Source organism: Petaurus breviceps, unplaced genomic scaffold (genome assembly GCF_028583685.1).
Source record: "Petaurus breviceps papuanus isolate PSGF00001 unplaced genomic scaffold, PetGlider_PUasm1.0 523, whole genome shotgun sequence".
Lineage (NCBI taxonomy): Eukaryota > Metazoa > Chordata > Mammalia > Diprotodontia > Petauridae > Petaurus > Petaurus breviceps.
In genome coordinates this window covers 2,418,732-2,441,113 of record NW_027186356.1, presented here as the reverse complement: position 1 = coordinate 2,441,113, position 22,382 = coordinate 2,418,732, and the positions used below count along the sequence as shown (strand labels likewise).

Genomic DNA, 22,382 nt, shown 5'->3' with positions numbered 1-22,382 from the left:
CGTGTGTGTGTGTGTGTGTGTGTGTGTGTGTGTGTGTGTTAAGTGTCTGAGGCTGAATCTGAACTTCTTCTGACTCCGGGGCCAGCGCTCTACTCACTGTGCCACTTAGCCGCCCCTATGGAAGGACCTTTACAACCTTCCTCTCTTGTCCAGTCTTTTTATACTTTCTATGTACTCTAGGATCCAGCAGCCTCTTGGACTCCTTCCTGTTTTCTCACTGGCTATGCCCCATACCTCCCATGTTTTCCCTTCTGTCAGATGGTTCCCTGGGTTCCTTCAAGACTCAATTCAAACTCCCACCTTCTGAAGGAGGCTTTTCATAGTTGCCCCTCATCCTTGCTATCTGGGATGCCCTTCCTCTTCCAGGTATCTTGTACATACATAATTGTTTGTCTGATGTCTCCCCTTATCGTCTCTCTCCTGGAAAACTGCAATAGCTTGGCAGTTGGTCTCCTTGCATTCACACCATTCTATCCAATCAATCCTCCAAATAACTGCCAAATTGATATTCCTGAAATGCAGATCTGACCATATCACTGCCCAGCTCAAGAAACTTCCACAGCTCCCCATTGCCTTTACAATGAACTCCATTTGTTTGTCATTTAAAATCTTTCACATACTCTCCAGGTTGATTACATGGTATGACCATAAACTTTCATAAACTCTACACTATAGTCAAACTAACTGACTTTTTGTTTCCTAAACATACCATCCCATCTCCCCCCGCCTTATGCCTTTGCACACAAACCCCCACCTAAACCTGGTAATGTGAATCATAGGGACTGTAGGGTTGCTTGACTCTCTAGCATCCTTGAGCTATTTCCACTTGAAAAAAGGAGTGAGGTGGCATAGTAGTATTAATTGGGAGGATTGATTAGGTCTTTGGTGAAGGAACAGGCCCATCAGAGAGGGAAGGGGATTTACTCTGGCCATTTAGGGACCTCACATTTATGCCAGTCAGGTTAGAAGAACCCTAGCCTATAATCAACATTTCATTACTCTGAATGGGAGCAAAGGACCCTTAGAACAAAATGCACCAAATTCCAATGTTCCCAGCAGGGAAACCTTGGTGTGGACACCAGCCATATTATTATTGTTATTTTTTTTTCTTTTTGGAGTGGGGAAGGCAGGGCAATTTGGGGTTAAGTGACTTGCCCAAGGTCACACATTTAGTAAGCATTAAGTGTCTGAGGCTAGATTTGAACTCAGGTCCTCCTGACTCCAAGGTCGGTGTTCTGTTCATTGTGCCACTTAGCAGCCCCAAGCCATATTACTTTAAGCTTCCAATATTGAACTTAATTCTGTTTCAAGATGGAGCCTGGATGATGGACCCTCCAATTCTGCTCCGTTCCCTAAATCTGCTCTTTCTGACTTCATTTTTTTTGTCTGTGGCATCACTACTGATCTATTTTCCCGTGTTTATAACCTTTCTTTAATTCTTCTAAGCTCTCATATCTGCCATTTTCCTCCTTCCCATCATGTTTCTCTGGTGTATTTCCTCTTTTATCCCCACTGCTTCCACCGGACTACTGCAGTGCCTTAATAGGTCTTCCCACCTCCACTGCCTCCACACTTCTATCATCCATCCATCCATCCATCCGTCCGTCCGTCCATCCATCCATCCATCCATCACTTCCCGAATAATCTTCCTTATGCATATATAGTTCTAATCATGGATCAACTCTGCTCAGGGATCTTCAGTGGCTCCCTACTGCCTCCAGAATCAAGTTTAAACTCCCAAATCTGAGTGTCCCCCAAGCTGTAAAGGCCAGATCTGGCCTTCATAGGCTTATCTACTACTGTCTTCTCCACCCTCAACTCCTCATTTCATTTCCCTCTCCCTAACCTATCCTTTGTTTTCCTTCCTCCATACCTTTGCCCACTCTATTCCATGTCCTTGGAACGTCCTTATTCTCCATCCTTACTCGTTGAGTTCCTGCCTACCCCATCAAATTCCAATGCCATCTTTTTTTTTTTGAGGCAACGGGTGGGGGTGGGAGTGTTAAGTGACTTGCCCAGCTAGTCAGTGTCTGAGGCTGGATTTGAACTCAGATCCTCTTGACTCCAGGGCTGGTTCTCTATCCACTGTTCTACCTAGCTGCCCCTGCCATCTCCTTTAAGATACCTTCTCTGATCTTCCGGTCTATAAGGATTTCCCCTTTGGACCTCACTCTAATGCACTTCTTTAAGGTTTATATACTTATGTTTATCTTTTTCCTCTCTGATGGAAACTTCCTCATCTATATTTTGCCTTTCCCCAGTGCCTAGCACAGAATTCTGCATACTTGGCACTTCATGTTTGTGGGAGAAGACAGAAATCCTAGAGAAGCCTAATGCCTGCCTGAAATGACCTGGAGATCCAGCACACATCCTGCTTTGGAGACCTTAGGCCCCTCTGCCCATAAACTGAGACCATGACTAGAGAGAGATGATTTATTCAGAGAAACTATATAACAAAGCCTCGTTGGATCTGCCCCAGCCATCAGGGACTGTGATGCAGCTGACTCTGGGGCAGTGCTCCAATGCTTAGCAGCTGTCCGATAGAGCCTTTGAGCTTAGGATGGGAGAGGGGGAAGTCGGGGGGACCTCAAGGAAAAAGCAAGACTGATATTTCTAAAGAGGGGCCAAGGAATAGAAGGGGAAGACTGGGTAGGGGGTGATGATCAGCTCTGGAAGCAATAAAGGCAGCAGGAGCCAACCTTTTGTACAGAAAGTTCCTGGGGAGAGCTGGGTTTGATGGTTTCTTTTGGTGGTTAGGAGGAGGAAGAGGTAGAGGGGCCCCATAATTTTCTCTGCCCTAAAGGACAGTAGTTTCTGCCAACTCTGGAAAAGGGACCTTCTTCCTTTTTTCTAAATTTCCTTGTCCCTTTAAGATGCCCTCTCCTCTCTGGGTCTGCTCAGTGAGCCCTGGACCCTCTTCCTCTCCCATCTGCTCCTAGGGCCTGAGTGGTGGCCTCATTTATTGGAGCACCAGCTGGTGGGCAGGGAGGGGGCAGAACTGAGTCTAAGCAACGTCTACCCAAAACAGTGGAGAGTACCAGGTGACCAGGCAAGAGAGGCCAAGTTCTCTCTAGGTGGATGTTGGTATATGCCAGCCCAATGCCAGCCTCTGACAGAGAGGACCTAGGCTCAAGTCCAGAGAGGGCCTAAGACAGAGTCCAGAGAAGGGGAGCCTGAGGAGGGACGAAAGAGCCCGAAAGGAGGCCAGATGGGCAGGCACGGCCTTGATAGAGGGATGGATGGGACAGACCCTGGTTGGCTCTGCCACCCTGCAGCTCCACAGATGATCCACAGACCTGGTCAGGAGCAACAGCAGACACAGGGAGTGCCACCTCTGTATGAACCCTAGTCCAAAAAGATTGAGCCTCAGTTTCCTCATCTGTAAGAAAAAAGCTCCAAGGTGTCTTCTAGCTCCCAATCTTATGACTTTATCAGAAAGGAGTCCATCCCATCTATGCGCCCAATCTCCCCTCCCCAAAGGGGTAGCAGGGTCTGGGGGTTGGTACAGAGTGGGTGAGTGGGCACAGCTAGGTATACTAGTGATTAAACATGGGGTTGAGGATGGGGATGGGGTAAGGAGAAAGAGGCTAGAGTCTCTAGAGAGAAGTCTCTCCCCAGGGCATGAGGACTCCGGAACCCTCTAAAGCCTGGGCAGCCTGGACCAGGGACTCCAGCTCCTCCTCCTGACAGGCAGCCATTTGCATTATCTGCTGGTCCAGGGTCTGCTGCTGCTGCTCCTGCTTCCGTTGGGCCCCCCGGAAGGCCAGCACCAGGGCACTGTGGGCAGGGAGGCCAGAAGCACTGGAGGAGCCTTCCTAGAGACTCTTTAGTGCCATGTGGGGTCTTTCATTCCCACATGGAAGGGTTAGGTATATCCTTCTGTCTTCTCTGAACCATCCCAGCTCTGACTTTTTGTGTTGTAAGGTCCCTCCCCGGTGTGTCATTCTGGGTTCTAAGGGCCCACCCAGTTCTGATATTCTAGGTTCTATTAAACTGATTGTAGTACCAGAGGGCAGGGACATGGTCTCCTGACCTTGTATGTGAAGAACTTTATGTACAATGAAGGTGTGAGTTTGGGGCAGGAGACAAAGTTGGAAGGTGAGGGTTTTGGGGAAGTCCAGCTGTTGGCTAAACTAACCTGTGGGCCTTGCAGAAGTCATTGGTGAGCTCCACACACTGGGCTCGCTGGGCCCTCTCATCCTGGACCATCTGTTCCAGTGAACCCTGTAGCTCCTTCAATTGTCCTTGTAACTCATGGGTCCTGGTACCCCAGAGGTGGGGTGGAGGGAGATGGACATATGGGGGCCCCCTCCCTGCTCCCTGCAGGCAGATGGCTATGGGGCAGGCTATCTTCAGGGCATTCTCCAGTGCCCACCCTCACCCCTTGGAGGGAGGTACCCACCGAGTCAGGGAATTGGTGAGCTCCTGCATCATGTCCTTGGAGTCCCTGGATTCCCCTGGCCAGGTTGTCTGGTCCCCATCTCCGGGAGCCTGGAGTAATGATACCAACAGGTCAGCTTTCAAGACACTTTCCTTGTGACAACTCCAGGAAGTACACTGAACAATCATTATCAGCCTCGTTTTAGAGGATGTCCTGACTGGGGGGAGTGACTTTGCCAAAGTCACATAGAGTCAATGACAGTCAGTCAGTCAACAAACATTTTAAGTGCCAACTATGTGCCAGGTATGATGTTAAGTCCTGGGAATACAAAGAATAGTTAGGAAAAAAAAACAATCCTTGATCTCAAGGAGCTCAGAAGTCTGGAGTCTGGAGATAGAGTGTGCAAGAAACAGCATGGAGGTCAATGCCACTTGATCAAAGAATAGTGGAGAGTGTTAAGTAAGGTTAAGCACATAGGAAGGGTAGGAAGCCAGGTGGGGCCAGGTCATAAAGAGCTTTGAATATCAAATTCAGTCATTTTCATTGCATCCAACTCCATTTGGGGTTTTCTTGGCAGAGATGCTGGAGTGGCTTGCCATTCCTCAAATATCCATCCAGTAGAGGACTACGTTAATATCAGTTGAGATATTGACATCAATAATGTCAATATCACATGTGATCTTGGAGGTTACAGGATCAATGGAGAAGAAGGCCCAGGAAAGAGCCTTGGGAGATACTGACAATTAGTAGGCAGCTCCTGGAAGGAGATTCAGCAAAGGAGACTGAGAGAGATTGGTCAGAAAGCTAGAGCCAGGAGAGAGATAGGTCATGAAAACCTAGAGAGAAGAGAGTGTCAAGGAAAAGAGGGTGATGGGCAGTCAGAGACTGCAGGGATGCCAAGCTGGATGAGGACTCAGAAAAGGCAATGAAAAGGTCACAGGTGATTTGGGGAGAGCAGTTTCAGTCAAATTGATGAAGCTGGAAGTTAGAAGTGACTGTAGGCCCCAGCTTCACAGCCTGGGGCACTTTCTACTGAATTGTACTGCCTCCAAATCAGGGGCATGTCCACAGAACCCAAGGCTTGGCTTCCCCCTCCCCTCCTCTCTCCCCCAAAGGTGCTCACCCATGCTCCACAGCTGCTGTCGCTGTCACTGTCACTACCCCCCGAGCTGAGGGTATCGTGGGGTCTGCCCTGGCCCAGCTGCCATCGAAGCTGCTCAATGAGCAGGAGGTAGAGAGTGCCTTGTGCCCGGTGGGCTGCATCTCTTAGTTCCAATGCCCGCTTCTCCTTCTTTACCAACTGCAGCTTCAGCGTCAGGTCCATCAGGGCCTCCTGTGGGCAAGGACACGGGCAGAGCTGGGTTCCTCCTTACTGCTCTTCTCCAGGGCTGGGCACTGATCCCTCCCTGGGGGAAAACTGAGACCTCAAGAGGGCCATTTGGGGCATAATGAGTGGAGGACCAAACTATAGTGTTCAGGCTCCCAGAGACAATATCCAGGGCATTGGCCTGAGTTCCTACCCACCCTTTGGATGGCAGTGAGCAGAGGCTTGAAGATAAGAGGGGATAGATGACCTATATTTCAATCCCCTAACTGGCCTATGTTCTAAGGCTCTCCCAGCCCAGACCTTCTGTATTTAAAGAGCACATTCTAGATTCTAAGCCCCACCTGCACCCCATCTCTCACCTCTGACATTATGTTCTAAAGGTCCTTCTCAGTTCTAACATTCTGTGTTTTGATGTCCTTTTATTTCTGACATGCTCAATTCAAAGGCCCATCCCAGATCTGGTCTTCTGTGTTCTAAGTTCCCCCTGACCTCCACCCCTTATGAAAATCTCCCTTGTAAGATGACTTCCAAGTATGCTCTTCTGGTATTCTGTGCTCTGAAGTCACTCCTGCTTCTAAGAGAGTCGGAGGTTAAGGGGAGGAAAGAGAGAACAGTGAGCAAGGGAGTAGAAGATTGTAGGGTTACATACCCTCATGGTGGCCAGCTCTTGCTGAATCTGTGTCTTTTCCAGCCTTGGCAGCTCCAAGTCAGGCTGAGCCTCCAACATTGCCTGAAAGATGGCTTCCTCCCGAAGCCCATGGGGCCCATGGCCTGGTCTGGGGTCCGGCTCAGGGGGCATCTTCACCAAGGCTTGGTGTGCCCGGAGCCTCCCAATATAACCCTGTAGGAGTGCTGCTACCTCCAGTTCTGTGGGTGCATCTACACTGCTGCCCTCAGGGCTGCAAGAGGCAGAGGCTGTGCCACCCCAGAGGGCATCATCCTGCCATGGTAGCCTAAACCCCCCTGTAGCCTTTTGTCCTGCTTTTCTCTTCTCCTTCCACCTCCTGGGGCTTGCAGGCACAATTCCCCCTGGAGTCCCCATACCTTGCATAGACACGAGCCAGGATGCCAGCTTCTGCAGGGTCTTCCTCAGACAAAAGTCGCTGTGCCACTGCCATGGCTGACTTTGTCCTTCCTTCTCTGGCCTGTGGGCCTGGCCCAGTCCTTGTGTCGACTGTCCGCAGGTCCAGCAGCACCCCATAGGCCTCCACACACTGCTCACTGCTAGACACAGACCTGCTCAGAACATTCCTGAGGCCTCCCCTACTCCCATACCTCTCACCCCTTCCTGTATATTATCCCTCATTAACTACCCTTGGCCTGTCTCAGAATCATTAGTATCTCCAATATTGACGTTTAAATGACTGAAGTCCTTGTTCTGTGGCTAGTCTTGTTCTTTAGCCCCTTAGCCTAGGGTCATGTTTTTCTCTCTCAGCCTTGGGTCATGTCTCTTCCCACCTCATTCTCAGGTCAGGGACTCTCTGAGACTAGACTCTCCCTCCTCATACCACGGCTTCAGTGAGGACAGTGCTGTGTCTCTCCCAGTAAGAGTTGGATCTAATGGGGTGAATAGAGCCTTGATATAGGCACTGACATCAGTAGGGGTATGTTTCCTCTCGCTCTGGCCTCAGGGTGTGATTAGCCACCTGACCTTGCCATTTCCTTGCCTGTCCCCTGGGCTTCTATCCCCTAGAGTCCCATGGTCATCATGCTCTTCTCTGAGGGGCCTATTCTCCATCAGAGAAACAGACCCTGACTGTTTCTGGTTTCAGGGACCCATGTCACATGGGATGGCCAACCTTCTCCTGATCCCAGTTCTCCTCCTCATGTTCCTTCCATCTTTTGGTCCTCGTTGAAACCTAGCTTCCTTCTGAAATTACCATTCTTGGTATGCTCTGCCAGGCTGGAGGCTCCTTCTCTCACACTCCCTATCCCACTTGGTAAGGAAGAGCTGATATGCTAGGTTCAGACCCTCCCTCAGCCACTATCACACCATGTAGAGAATAGAATTCTGAGTCTGGAATTGGGAAGATGTAGATTGAGATCTTCCCTCAGACGCTTACTAACTGTGTGACCCTGGGCAAGTCACATACCTCAGTTTCCTGATCTGCAAGGTGAGTGGGTCAGAACAAATGATCTCTTCCAGCTTTAAATCTATGATCCTGGAGAGTCCTTGTTGCTGCCATATCTGAATATCTAAGTTACTATTTTTCCTTCCCAACAATTTTAGTACCTGGCTCACAGTTCTTTCCATCCTAACCCCCTTGATGGCTTTAAACATCTTGGATTACAGTTGCCTGATTTCCCCAACTTCCATGATCTCTGGCTCCAGCTACCTCAACAGTGCCCAAGAAAAGTCATATCTTAGAGATCCCATCTAGATGCTACCTCACAAAAAACTCAGACATTTACCCCAGTGCCAGGTAGGATTCCTCAGTAAGTCTATGTACCGAGGGTCCCTTTATGGTAGCTGCTGGTTTTTACACTGTTGGCTCACCTGTATTGCAGGGCTAGGCGCAGGGCAGTAGTTTCAGCCTCTCTCTGTCCCAGCTGCATGCTCAGCCCCTCTGAGTAGCTCTTACAGGATTGTAGGGCCCCCAGCATCATCTGGTTGAAGCATTTTAGCCTCTGAATAGTCCTGGGAAAGAGGAAAGGATAAAAGCTAGGGGAGAGATGGATGTGATAACCTAGCCCAGGATTCCTAGCCAGCTGCCCTGAGAAGGAGACAGACTGGGCAGAGACTGACCTCAGCCTGTACCTCCCTAGCCCAGGGGGTCACAGATGTTACCTCCGGAGCTGTTCCATTTGGGCCTCCAGGTCCTGCTGCTCTGGTGTGAGGGGTGCTGGGATCACAGGGCTGGAAATACTATGTAGTTGCTGTAGCAAGGGATGAGATGTCCTAAGAGAGGATCTGAATTTGTATCCCCACCACCATGGGGATTCTGGATACCCCAAGGGCCTAATTCCAGCCTTGACTATAACGGGAATTCTGATTTACCCAGGGGGCATCAGATTAGGGACAGCAGTTGGCAAGAGCCCACTCCTAACCTACAGTAAGGGAGACAGGAACAGGACAGGACAGGCATTGTTAACCTGGTCTTCACGGGTTTCCAAGGGATCCATGGACTTTGATAGTAAATATATACATACATACATGGGCACACGCACACTCACTCACACACACACACACACACACACACACACACACACACTTTCACTAACCTTTCAGTTTCCTTAGTAATTCTATCTAGTTTATTTTATCACATTATTCTCCCACAAGTGAGTTCTTCCCAGGGCCTCCATTTTGGGAAGGGGCCCAAGCTTGCCAAACTTCATTGCCCTTCCTGGCTCCACTTCTGACTTCAGACGTCTACACCATGCCCTCCTCAATGGGTATCTCCTCAATGGGTATCTTCTCTTCTGCCTTTCCCTTTTCACCTTTCTTTGGTACATTGTCTTTCCTTGTTAGACTGTAAGCCCTTTGAGGGTAAGGCCTTTTTTTTTTTTTTGCCAGTATTTGTATCCCTGGGTCTTAGTACATTGCCTGACACATATTTAATAAATGCTCATTTCTTTGCATTATTCTGAGAAGAGGTTCATTGGCTTCCTTGTCCTGCCAAATTGGTCCATGATAAAAAACATTAGGAATTCCTGGTATAGGAGGCTGCTAGATGTTGTGGATAGAGCAGAACCCCAGAATCAGGAGGACCCTAGAGTCAGGAGGACCTGAGCTTAAATTTGGCCTCAGACATTTACTAGCTGTGTGACCCTGGGCATGTCACTTAATCCTGATTGCCCACAAACAAAAAGAATTCCTTGTATTGCCAAAAGGACCCTGGACCTGGAGTCTGGATATCTGGGTTTCAGTCCCAGTTCTGCTGCTAACTGGCCATTAACCTGTGGTTAGGTTACTCCTTCTCTCTGGGCCTCTGTTCCTTCATCTGTGAAATGGAGGTAATCTTTTTCACTACCTACATCACAGGACAGTTGTGGGGAATGTTCCTGGTAAGCCTTTGAGTACCATACAAATGATGTATGATGATCATTATGGTACCCACCTGGGCCCCCCAGAGCTCCCCGTCAGGCCCTGGGCTGCTGGATCTGCTCATGGAGCTGTTCTGGCTAAGGGGGAGTGCTGGAGACAGGTCAAGCTTCAGTATAGACTCATGCAGCTCCCAGACCTGAAGGGGGAGGGAAGGGCAGCGCAGCACTGAGTGCTAGAAGGCTTTGTTACCAGCCCATCCCCAATACAGGTTCAATCTCCTGTCCCTCCTGTCCCACACTGGGCTCTCCCAAGTCCTCTTTTCTCCAAGCACTGTCCTTCTTTTCTTTCATATCTCACCCTTACCCCCCTAAAATGCTTCCCAGCTTAAGACCCCTCCCTCTGAGGGAAGTTGCTTCGTCCCTTGAGGACTATGTAGCCTGAATTGGAGGGTAGGAGGCTGTATCTCCCTTCTCATAGAAGAGGTTCCCTGAGAATAGGGACTGAACCATGTCTTCTCTCCAGAATGAAGACGCCTTGAGGGAAGGTCCTGGTCTTCCTCCCAGACCACCCCAAAACCCCACCTCAAACCCACCTGTCTCTGTAGCTTCTCCTTTTCATCTTGAAAGGCCTGTAGGGAGGCCTGATCCTGGGCCAGCTCCTCTTCCTTGCTTTTCAGAGCACCCCGAAGGCTGGCATTCTGCTCAGTCAGGCTGAGAACCTTCTGTTTGTAGTCCATTCTCTCCTGCTCAGGCATCCCCTCTTCATGGCCTACTGGGCCCCAGCCCCTGACCAATTCCTCCAGTCTTTGCAGAGGCCACGGTTTATCCTGAGAGATATATATCCATGCATATATAGAGGATCTGACTTGAGACACAGAAACTGTGGCCTACAACCTCAGGCTTCCTGCAGAAAGTCTTCCCTAATTGATCGGGAGATGCTTACCTCATCAGCCTTGCCTTCTTCCTCTGGGCCTAGCGTAGTTGAAGCCGGGAGGCTGGAGGCCTGTTGTCGACAAGTGGCTGCCACCTTTTCCAAGGACTCAACGGCCTGCTGCAGAACCAGGTACAGATTGGGGCCATGACCTGGGAGTTGGAACCAAGGAATTCTGAACTCTAGGGATTAGTTGGGGGGTGGAAGGGAATATATGCTTTAATCTTGGGAGATCTGAGGGAGAAAGGTTGAAACTCTAATGGGTGTGAAGTGGGGCAGGGACCTCTAGGAAGAGGTACAAAGTGTAGAGCTGCTTCAAGTGAATTTCATGAGTTATAATGATAGAAGGTTATGGAGAGAGGGAATATTCAATGACAGTTTAAGGCAGACAGTCAACAGCACTCTGAGACAATGATAAGCCCTCCAGAGTGTGAAGGGAGCTCACCTTCCTGGGCATCCTCTCCTGAGGGCTGGTGGAACTGAGAAGGAGGAGAAGTGGACATTGTGGGCAGCTTTCCAGAAGTTAGATGGCTGCTGGGCTCTGAGGCTTCTATCTGTCCATCCCTAAAGAAAACAAGGCCCAGGGCACGGGTACCATCAGATCACAGGCTCCCCTACTCTCACTCACATTCATCCCTCCATCCACTGGGCATTTTCTCCTGATGGTCCTGGGAGAGGAGGAAGCAAGACACCCTGTCTTGATGCCTTGGGTGCTTTGTTCCAAGGGCAAAAGAGCCTGTACTCAGGGAAGGAGAGAAAGTAAAGAGGAATGGGGAGGGAGGAAACCAGAAGGAAAATATAAGGAGTGTGTAAATATGTATGCATGCTTCCACATGCATCCATGGGTACCTGCAGGCACATACATGTATAAGGCATGGGTATCTGTGTAGAAAGGGAATAACTTTGTTCCCATGGAGAAGCAGGGCAAAGTTCACTAGCCCAGTAGCTCTCCACCCAGCCCAGACCCTGTGACTTCCATGGAACTCCAGGGGCATGATGGGAGTTTCACCTATCTCATTTGAAATTTAGCTAATTATGGCCTCTGGGCTGACTTGCAGGGACCAGGGGATGATAACCTCAGGAATGTGAATATCTTTTTACCATTTGCAAAAGTCTTTACAGACATCCTAATTCTTTGATCATAATTTGGTAAGAATTAGATGGGTGTGGGGAACTAGACTAGGGAGCCACAGAAGAGACAAAAATGTTTTTTAAATAGTTTTTAAAATGTCTAAGGACAAGTCTCAGTGGGCAGGGGAGAGGCAGGAGGGAGAGAGAATCTGGAACTCAATTTTAGAAAAAGAATGTTAAAAATGAAAATAAAATGTATTTGGGAAACATTTAACAAAATAAATACAAATATAATTGATTTTAAAAGTCTGAAAGCTACACTAGCTAGCAGGATTCAGGTAGCTAAATGGGTCTACAATACAAAATAGCTTAACTATTAGCCCCACTGAGACTGAGGTGCTGATAAGTATCTTGGTCTCATGGAGGAAAAAGTCTCACTGCAGTTGGAAGCCAGCAGATGGCAGAAGAGAGCAGCATGGAGCAGAGATGCCCGGGAGACAGTTGTCAGAAGGACCCAAGCAGGCCAGGACCCCAGCTCAGCTCTCCTGAGGACATCAGTGACTGTGCAGAAGGAGAGACCCTATTGTCCTTCCCATGCATGTGTCCCAGTGTTTAGCACAGTGTCTGGCCCATAGTAGGCACAAGCTCAGTAAATATCCCTCCCTGGTTGGATCTGCCTCCTTCCCCACTGGCAGCATGGGAGCCAGTGAGGACCATTTACTTCTGTGTGGATGGTGATCCTTTTTTTTTATGCCTTTGATTAAACATATTTTATTCTGAACTAGTGAGTCCTAGCTGGAAGTAAATGCTGACCCACAAAAAATGCTTCAAACCTGGGGTAGCTTTCTAGGGGCCTACACCTAACTACAACTAATGAATCCCTCTATATCACTGATATCATAGAGGCAGCAACCTAAAGGTAGGAAGCCTTGCTTTTAAATCCTAATTCTGAAGACCCTAACGAGTAAAATGACCTCTCTGAGCCTCACTTTCCTCATCTGTAAAATGGAAGTCCTAATAAATCAATAAAATAAATACATAAATTACACACACACACACACACATATAATGAGAAACTTGTGGCCTTCTAGATTCTTAAGTTTGGCTTTTTGACTGAATCCAAATTTCACAGAAAAAATGGTTCCCCACCCTGCACTACACAAATGTCATTTATACAGGTAGCAGCATTGCATAGTGGATTCAATTCAGCTAAACTGAATAAACATTTATTAGGTGCCTACACATAACTAGCCCTTTGCTAAACCTTCTTCATACTGACTGTATAACCCTGGGGAAAGTCATTTAACTTCTCAGTGCACTAGATCAGTTGTTTTTCCTTTGTTCCCCAAGAGGACCATATTATCAGGAAGATGATGCCATGATTTGCAAGTGAATTGGATTTAAGTGACGGAAGACTGTGCAAGGTCACCAGCCTCACTGACTCCTCTGGAGCCATATGGGTCCAGTGGCCGGATATAAATCAGGACAACTGGAGATGGCCTTGCTCTAGAACAGTGATATCAGACTCAAAGAGGGCTGCTAACCTGTGGGCCAGATATTAACTTAGAAAACCACATTTCAACATCATCTATTGTATTTTTATTGATTTTGTTAAATATTTCCCATTACTGTATTAATCTTGTTCAGGCTACACTTGAGAATGTTGTGGGATGCCCTTGGGCAGCTGTCTAAAAGCCCATTAAGTCTCAGCTTCAGAGAGACTTCAGAGTTGCTTTGGTAGAGGGAGGTCCTCCCTCTGGGTGTTCTCTTTGCCAGTGAATTCACGGGTCTGGGCTCTGGCCCTGTGAATATATATATATATGTGAATATTTGTCTTTCCTGCCTTTTCCAGGGCTTTGCTAACTGCATCTTGACTCCCTTCTGTCTGTCTGCCAAACAAGCCGGAGAGCTGGGATGTGCACATTTTATCTCCTGCTGCTATAAATTCACCCCGGCTGTCAGCCCCTGAGCCCATACCTGGAGTGCTCATCTCTACTTTTTAGAATCCTCTTCCTTTGAGGGGTCACCTGAGGTTTCATTCCAGAGGCCCCATCTCTGGCACTTCACCCTGGGACAAGCTATCCTTATCGGTGGGTGAGTGAGCGAATAGAAATCCTCTCTATCTAGCTGGCCGCAGCCCATGCTTCACGTCCTGGCCACTAGAAAACTGAGGCCTACCCTACAGGAACGTCATGCTGCTTCATCCCCTGTATATCCCCGTTTGTGCCACCCATCCCCTCACTGTGATTGAAAACAGTAACACCATCGGAACTGGAACGTGTGACAATCTGCGGTTCACAAACTTGGGTAACCACTTGGGCTAAAACTCCCTTTCCTAACCTCCACTCCTATATGTCTTCCCCTGTTTAAATAAATGCACAGTTAGGTGTAGTGGGTGGACTACTGGGCCTGGAGTCAGGAAAATATAAGTTCAAATTCGACCTTACATCATAGCTGTGTGACCCTGGGCATGTCACTTAACCCCTGTCTGCCTCAGTTTCCCCCACTGCAAAATGGGGGATAATAATAGAACCTACTTCCTAGGTATCATTGTGAGGATAAAATGTGATAACATTTATATGGCACTTTGCACATAGTAGGTTCAGTAACACAGCAGGTTTATAGTAAGCATTAATAATAGATGCTTGTTTCCTTCCCTTTCTTCCTCCAAGGGGCAGTGTAAGCACTATCTTCTACATGAAATCTTTCCTGATTCACTCCCATCCCCAACTACCTTGTATACATTATTATTTTTCTCCTATTTATTATGTATATACTTACATGTTTATTTTCTGTTTCCCTCATCAGAATGTAAATATGAGACTAGAGATTGTTTCAGTCTTTGTATTTGTATCCCTAGGACTTAGGTCAGTGCTCAGAACATTAGAGGACCTTAATAAATGCTTTTTGGTTGATCACCTCCTCATCCTGGAAAAGGCTAAGTGGGGCAGCCAGGTGGGGCAGTGGGTAGAGCACTGAGCTTGAAATCAGGAAGGGTCATCTTCATGAGTTCAAATCCAACCTCAGATACTTACTAGCTATGTGACCCTGGACCAGTCATTTAACCCTATTTGCCTCAGTTTCCTCGTCTAACATGATTTGGAGAAGGAAATGGCAAACCACTCCATTATTGCCAAGAAAACCCTGAAGACAGAACTGAAAAATGACCAAACAGCAAATATCCCAGATGTTTCCTTCTCTTTTGACATTAGAGACAACACACTTGCCTGGGTCTCCTATTTTGGTCAGTTTTCCTTTGTTGTTTCATTTCCTGCGTCTCATCTTCTTTCTGACTCCTTAATGTGAATGCTCTCTAAGGTTCTGGCCTCAGCCCTCTCTTCTTCCAAAGCAGCACTGTGTATTGACCTTAAAATGGAGGGGACCTGGTTGTGAATCTTAGCTCTGCCATTTACTGTCACTGAAGGCTTGTGAACCTGTCTCTTCATCTGTAAAATCAGTGACTATGACTTCTAAGGCCCTTCCAGCTCCAAATCTATGATCCTATGGTCATTTCTCTCTATTTCTTCCTTTGTAACCTCAGTCACCCCCAGGTCACCAATTCTCCTCTATGCAGATGATTTCCAAACTTGTAACCAGAGTAGCCGTGTGGCACCATGGTGCACAGAACTCCAAACCTGAAGTCAGGAAGACCTGAGTTCAAATCCAGTTACAGAAACTTAATAGTTGCATGATGTTGGGCAAGTCACTTAACCTCTGTTTACCTCAATATCCTCAACTATAAAGCAGAGAATAGTACCTACCCCCAAGAGTTGTTATAAGCACCTACCTCTCAGAGTTGTTATAAGCACAAAATAAGATATTTGTAAAGTGCTTTGCCAACCTTAATGTACTATGTAAATTCTAGTTATCATTATCAGGGAAGGTTTCGTGTAGAGATGATGCATGCATTCAGTGGGGAAGGCAATGAGGAATTTTAAGAGGAATTCAGGTAAAGTCCAAGCTATTCTGCTGCAATCCAAGTGCTTCAAAACCTGACCCAGCCCTCTCTGTCCAATTCTAGCTGCTTCTTCCCCTTGACACATTCTGTGATATGCTCTAGTTCAACTGGACAGCTCCCTGCCCCCAAACATGCATTATGTTTCCATACCTCAGTGCTTTGGTTTGCTTTGCTCTCACTTAGAATGATTTCCCTCTCTCCCATCACCAGATGACACCTAGCTATTCTTTAAAATCGAATTCAAATGCTACCCCCCCTCCCCCCAGGGAATTTCCTTCCCTTGTGTCCAGCTTCTCGTTTGGTAAGAGCTTTCCTTAACAGGCTTTACATAGCACTTTAAAAAATAACTCTCCAGGGGGCGGCTAGGTGGCACAGTGAGTAAAGCCCAGGCCCTGGAGTCAGGAGGACCTGAGTTCGGTTCCAGCCTCAGACACTTAACACCCACACAAAAAAATCCAGCTGTGTAACCTTGGGCAAGTTATTTAACCCCAATTGCCCTCCAAAAGGCAAAAAAAAAAAACAAACCTCTCCCAAGGCTCTTTTGTGTGTTTGAGAGAGAGACAGAGACAGAAAAAGAAAGAGAGATAGAGAGACAGACAGACAGTGAGAGAGAGAGAGAGATGAGAGACAGCAAGACAGATAGAGGAAGAGAGAAAGAAAGAGAGATAGAGAGACAAAAGAGAAAAAGACAAAGAGAGAGGAGAGAGAGAGAGAATTTGTGGTTTCTTTGGTGTAGGGAATACCTCAATGAAGAAACTCCTTCTATTAAATAGGTTAGTACCCTCTCTCCCTCTATGCATTTAGAAAGTAACTTGGTTAGAGTCATATAGCTACTATGTGTAAGAGACTGAGTCTCCTGACTTGGAGGTCAAGCCTTTTTCCTGCATACTCTGGTGCTTCTCATATATCTGTCTCTATCTACATAGAGATATACTTAAATATACATAGATATATACACATGTGTGTATACATTTTAAGATTCTATATTAATCTCATGCTGGTGTATAGTCTATTATTCCATATATTGTATATATTCTAAGAGTCTATAATATATTAATATGCGTATATCTATTCTAAGATTCAATAAATGCTTACATATATTATAATATTCTATATTAATCCCATTTGACTATAGTCTATTATTTTATGTTTCTTTTTTGTATATATTCTAAGATTCTTTAAATGTGTTCATATACTTATATTTTATATTATAGCTGTTATATCTAAGTTTTTATAAATATATACATATTCTAAAGTTCTATAAATGTATTTGTATACATTTATCATTAAAATACAATATGACAAATTATTACAATTATTGTATTTTATATTACATCTATTATATAATGTAAGTTGCTATAAATACATATATATTCCTAGATTCTATATTAATGCTATATTAGTATATACTCTATTAGTCTAAACATTTCTATATTGTATATAAGATACTATATTTTAAGATTCCATATTCTACATTAGTCTATATTCTATATAATATATAAATATATTATATTAGAAATACTTTATATGTATATATGTATATGAAGGTACATATACATATTAAGATTATACAAACTCGTGTTTACTTATTGCCCCTTTGGAGGCCCAGTGGTATAGCAGACAGAGGGTGAACTGACTGTAGTGACCTTAGTCACAGTCCTTTCTCTTGCACATCCTACCTCTGATTCCATGAAAATCACTGAACTTCTCAATGCCCCAGGAAACTCTTGAAGATGACACATGGCCAAGAAGTTGCCCCATATGTGATGGTAGAGAAGTTCCTTAGTCGGTGCTGCCTCACATGTAAAATCTCAGTTCCTGTCTCCATCCCTTTCCTTGTTCCAACCACCTATGGTTGAGCTGTCCCTTTCTGTATTATGGGCTCCATGAAGACAGAGGCTCCTTATTGAAATCTAGAATGTCTTCCAATGCCAAGTGTGTGTGTGTGTGTGTGTGTGTGTGTGTGTGTGTGTGTGAATACTGCTGGTTGTGTCATCGTGTATGAGGGTCTTATATTGAAAGGGCTCACTCAGCATCAGGTAAAAGTTGGACCTGTTGACCTTCAAAGGTCCTTCAAAAGCTGAGACTCTGCGATTAAATAATCAGAGAAATGATAATTTGTCCTTTAAAAGCAAAAATTCAGGAACTACAAATTATTCAAAAAGAGTAAAATTCTTTCCTGAGTCACAGAATGTCAGAGTTAGGAAGGCTCTTAGAGCAAAAATTATCAGAGATGTGAGGGGCCCTAGAACCCAGAATGTCAGGGCTGAGAGGGTCCTTAGAATACAGAATGTCAGGGCTGGGAGGGCCCTTAGAACACAGAATGTCAGGGCTGAGAGGGTTCTTAGACCCCAGAATGTCAGAGCTGGGAGGGCCCTTAGAACCCAGAATGTCAGGACTGAGAGGGCCCTTATAACATGAAGTTCAAGAGTTGGAATCTTGGAATAGAGTACACAAAGTCCGAGCTGGGAGAAACTTGAGCTTCCTCCCTGTAAAGTCAGAGCTCAGAGCAGTAAGATGAGACAGGTCTGAGTAGCCCCTACATACCTTTCTGCCCTTTGCCCCCCCAAGCCCCAGTCCTACCTGGGTCTGTCCAGCTGTAGACAGTCACTTTGGCGGCTTGGTTCCATGGCGGTGACCTGGTGCTCTGCCAGTGACGCTTCCTGGGACAGCCTGGGTGCCTGCTCTGGCCCGACACTGTTTCCCACGGTATCTGCCTCTTCAGTGCTCTCCACCACAGGGTCCAGCTCCCCCTGCAAGCATCCTTAGCCTTGGCCACAGGGTTCTGAGCCTTAGTGGATTCTGACATCTCATATCAGTGTTGTGGGTCATGGAGGGGACACTGGTCAAGGAATGCTGGGGTTACCTTCATTGGGCAGAATTTAAGGTTCAGAATTTTCTGGGAATTTGAGGGTTTCAGATGGGCAAATAGGACCTAAGCCTGCAGCTTGGGAGGTGGGGAGAGGACTCCAGAGTTAGGCAAGCCCAGGGGCCTCTCCATTCTTCCCAACCCCACCTATGTGACAGAGGGAGAGGTGGCCTCACTCAGCCTCTCTTCCTGTTTTCAGGAGGAACAAAGAAGAGGCATCAGCCTGTCCAGGGACCATAGTAACTCACTGGGGGTGGCGCCCTCCCCCGCCGGCTTCGGGGTCTAGTAGCTCGGCTGCTCATCTTTGGTTTGGGCCTGGCCTGTGGGGAACAGAGAGGAGATGGGCCCAGCTGACATTCCCCCATCCTATTTCTGTCCAGCCAATCATCCCAAAGGCTTTGACCCTATGACCTTTTACCTTTGTTCTGTTGGACCTTAGTTCTTATCATCCCATCCCCACCAAACTCATCTCTCTGATTCCCCTGTTTCTGTCACTAGCATTGCTATACTCTCAGTCTCTCTAGTCAGAACTCTCAAAGGCCCCTCCCTATCATCTTTTTACCCATCCACACCATCAGGTCAAGTCTTTGAATTGAGTCTTGCAACCAGACAATTGTGAAAGAATCAGACTAGAGCTCTCCTCTTCCTTACCTGGTATGGCTACTTACTTTACCAGACCTGTCAGTTCAGAGTCAGCTTAGGCCATATGATATCGGTCACTGGCCCAGCAAGAAATATAGAAGAAACCCCTGGAAGAGGGAGGCACAGGTATTAGAAGGATTACATATGATACTTTGATGATACTCTAACCCAAGAATTCTTAATATTTTTTGTGTTCTGGATCCCTTTGGAAGTCAGTCTGGTGAAACCTATGGACCCCTTTCAGAAGAATGTTTTTCAATGCATAAAATAAAAATATAGAGTATTACAAAAGAAACCGATTATATCAAAATGTAGTTGTCTATATATATGTATATATATATACCCACACAGACATGTACATATATACATATACATTCATATGTGTATATGTAAATGCATGAACTCCCAGAAATATAATTGCAGACCCCTAAGGAGTCCATGGGCCCAAGGTTAAGAATCTCTGCTCTACAGAACGAGGAGAACATTGTACACAGTAACAGCAACATTGTGTGATGACTAACTTCGATAAACTTAGCTCTTCTCAGCAATGCAAAGATCTAAGACAACTCCAAAAGAGTCATGATGGAAAATGTTCTCCACATCCAGAGAAAGAATTACAGAGTCTGAATGCAGGTAGAAGCATACTATTTGCTCTCCTTTTTTTTTCTTTCTTAAGGTTTTTCCCTTTTGTTCTGTTTCTTCTTTTACAGCATGATTAATGTGGAAATATGTTTAATATGATAGTACATGTATGGCCTATGTTAGATTGCTTGCCATCTTGGGGAGGGGAGGAGAGGAAATTTAGAAATCAAAATCTTATAAAAGTGAATGTTGAAAACTAAAAAGTAATTAATGGATTATTTAAGAAAAGAATCCCTGCTGTAACAACCTCCCTTTCTACCCAAATTCGGGATCTTTTGCTCACCCTAACATCTGCTTGCTGCCTGCCCCATTCAGCCCTATGCCTCACCTGCCTCGATTTGTGACTTCTGATAAGGGTGCATTGCATCCCTCATCACTGACTGCTTCCCCAGTCCCACAATTCAGCAGATGTCTTCTTCCCAAAGTCCTCATATACAAATCAGTCTCCTAAACTAGTCTCCCTGCCTGCTTCTAGCCTCCACTCCTCCGGTCTCTTAACACTTAAAACAGTGCTTGGTACATAGTAAATGCTTAATAAAGGCTTTTCATTTCATTTCATCCTCTTCCGGAAAACTTTCCCTAGTCAAACCATTTGCTAGTATTCTCTTCCTCTCAAATGATCTTTCATTAAACTTGTCGGTGCACGTACTGAATCCCACAAGAAAGCAAACTCAGTACAAAATGGTCCCCTTTTGTCTTTGTATCCCTAATACCTAGCTCATCGTATCTCATAAATGCCTTTTAAATGCTCATTGAATTTAATTGCTGAATATTCCTAAAACTCAGCTTTGGTCATTCCCTTCCTCTCACTTTCTGTGGCTCCCTATCACTCATGGGAGAAAAGCCTAAACTACTTAGCCAAGAATTCCAAGTTCTCTCCCTGTCTCCTCCTCTACCAAAAATTTAGCAGCATTCCTTCCTCCCATCTTTCAACATACATTTACTGGGACTATGGGAGAGACAAGGCTAAGAACTTACTGTCTAGCTGGGAAAATAGCTTTGTTCTTCCATACCCAGAATTACAATGCAAGACCACAAGAGAGGTAGATGGGGTCTCTGAGGACAGAGAGAACACTTCTGATAGGGGTGGGGTGGAGCAGGGAAGACTTTTTGAAGAAGATCACATTGGAACTGAGACAGGAAGGAAGGGCAGGATATTGGCAGGCAGACACAGAGGAGGAGACATGGTCTTCTACATGACTCTCAGAACATCCCATGGGAGTTTCATCTCCCCAGCCTAACGACACGCTCCCCAAGGGCAGAGCCCGGTTCTTTCCTTTCCCGTCTTTCCCCGCACTTCACAGGCTGTTTGGCACTGGACTGGGCAGACAATGGGCACTAGTATATGCTAGGTTTTTGATAGCTAAGATAGTCCTTTGAGGAGACCTTTATCCTGAGATAGAAATGGCTAAAGTGAACTTGGCCACTGACTCTCTCTGACTGGAGGCAAGTACCTTTCCCTCTTTGGGCCCCAGCTTTCTTATCTGCAGAACAGTGTGCACTCCATGACCTCGTTTTAAGGGCCCTTCTAGTACTATAGGTCAATAGTTTGTGGATATATCATCAATATCACCTGGTCCAGTGATTCTTGATCTGTGGGCTGCAGATTCCCATCAATCTCAAAGTTTCTCATGACTAACTCAGTGTCACAAATGAGCACACAATTTATCTTCTCTGGTTAAACAAAAAACTTTTGCCCATCCATACACATATCACTTATTAAAATATGCATTATGATTCACAAACTACAAATACATCTCAAATATGTGTTTTCTCAACCAATGGACACACATAATTCCACCACTTTTCATGCTGGGGGGCGGTCTTTATAATTGAAAAGAATGGGAACCACTGACCTAGACCAAGTCCTTCTTTTCACAGAAGAAGAAAGTAAGGATCAAATTAGGGAAGTGATTTGCCCAAGGTCATACAGGTAGTAAGTCCTGATGGAAGTTCTGGGGCTTAGGCCCAGAGTAGGAAGGGGAAGAGAGCTTTTGGAAGCTAAGAAGAGATTCCAAAGCCAGACCCAGCCAGCATGAATCCTAGTATAGCTCTGGCTGTAAGATACTTATCCTTCTGGGAAGGGTGAACTGGGGCTTCAGAGCTCCCATTCTACCCAGTCTCATTACCCTGGGAGTTACCAGAGTTTCAGTGGATATAAATACTGTATCCTAGCTCACAGATTACCTTCCAGCCTGCATTTACCAGACTCACACCAAGGGCCTAACACAGTTCCCCATCACCCTTTTTCCTTTCTCTTTACAGAGCCACTAAGGGATCAGATCCAGATGCCCAAAGCCAAGGAGTAAAGATAGGACAGCGGTCACAACCCCTGCTGCTGGGCACTAAGGCAGGGCTCCCCAGACCCTCCCAGGTGTAGTGGGTACCTCTGGCTCATAGTGGGGTCATCAGGTGAAGGAAAGCTTCAAGGGGCCAGGACTCTCCCAGGGTTCCCTGTTATTGGCAGAGTGAAAGCCCAGGCCGCCAGACAGAGTAGTAGGACCATCACTGTCAACAGCTGGCTGGTCAAGCCAGTGCCGGAAAGACCTGGGGCTGGACTCAAGGAAGTAGGATACC

The 22,382-nt window shown here is 46.3% G+C and overlaps 1 protein-coding gene and 1 long non-coding RNA gene across 7 annotated transcripts in view; one reads left to right on the top strand and one right to left on the bottom strand.

Annotated features, from left to right (window-relative positions):
- LOC138172339 (uncharacterized) overlaps positions 1 to 2,418 on the top strand; it is a 32,703-nt gene extending 30,285 nt beyond the window's left edge. Inside the window, exon 3 of the long non-coding RNA XR_011171095.1 lies at positions 2,262 to 2,418. This is a non-coding gene — a long non-coding RNA (uncharacterized lncRNA). The remainder of the gene's footprint in view (positions 1 to 2,261) is intronic.
- A 25-nt stretch (positions 2,419 to 2,443) lies between these two features.
- Positions 2,444 to 22,365, bottom strand: USHBP1 (USH1 protein network component harmonin binding protein 1). Of its 6 annotated transcripts, none has more exons than XM_069102068.1 (16): positions 22,193 to 22,365; positions 19,173 to 19,270; positions 18,770 to 18,841; positions 18,236 to 18,518; positions 11,069 to 11,187; positions 10,636 to 10,775; positions 10,286 to 10,519; positions 9,767 to 9,889; positions 8,497 to 8,585; positions 8,206 to 8,346; positions 6,753 to 6,932; positions 6,358 to 6,607; positions 5,505 to 5,714; positions 4,403 to 4,491; positions 4,139 to 4,261; positions 2,445 to 3,777 (listed from the first exon to the last, which is right to left on the bottom strand). In XM_069102068.1, the coding sequence occupies exons 4-16, from the start codon at positions 18,280 to 18,282 to the stop codon at positions 3,597 to 3,599; spliced, it is 1,926 nt and encodes a 641-aa protein (XP_068958169.1). In that variant the 5' UTR covers positions 18,283 to 18,518; positions 18,770 to 18,841; positions 19,173 to 19,270; positions 22,193 to 22,365; the 3' UTR covers positions 2,445 to 3,596. The 6 variants fall into 6 exon arrangements, with proteins under 6 accessions (XP_068958168.1, XP_068958169.1, XP_068958170.1 ...); XM_069102069.1 differs by having other exon boundaries at positions 18,236 to 18,494; XM_069102064.1 differs by having other exon boundaries at positions 18,236 to 18,405.
- Positions 22,366 to 22,382: the final 17 nt, after the last annotated feature.

Excerpts from the sequence above, each read along its gene's own strand:
- USHBP1 (XM_069102064.1), bottom strand. The coding sequence starts at position 18,823 with ATGAGCAGCCGAGCTACTAGACCCCGAAGCCGGCGGGGGAGGGCGCCA. Across the intron at positions 8,347-8,496 it reads CAAATGGAACAGCTCCGGAG|GACTATTCAGAGGCTAAAAT; the intron begins GTAACATCTGTG and ends CCTCTTTCCCAG. Across the intron at positions 6,933-8,205 it reads CGCCTAGCCCTGCAATACAG|CAGTGAGCAGTGTGTGGAGG; the intron begins GTGAGCCAACAG and ends GTCTGTGTCTAG.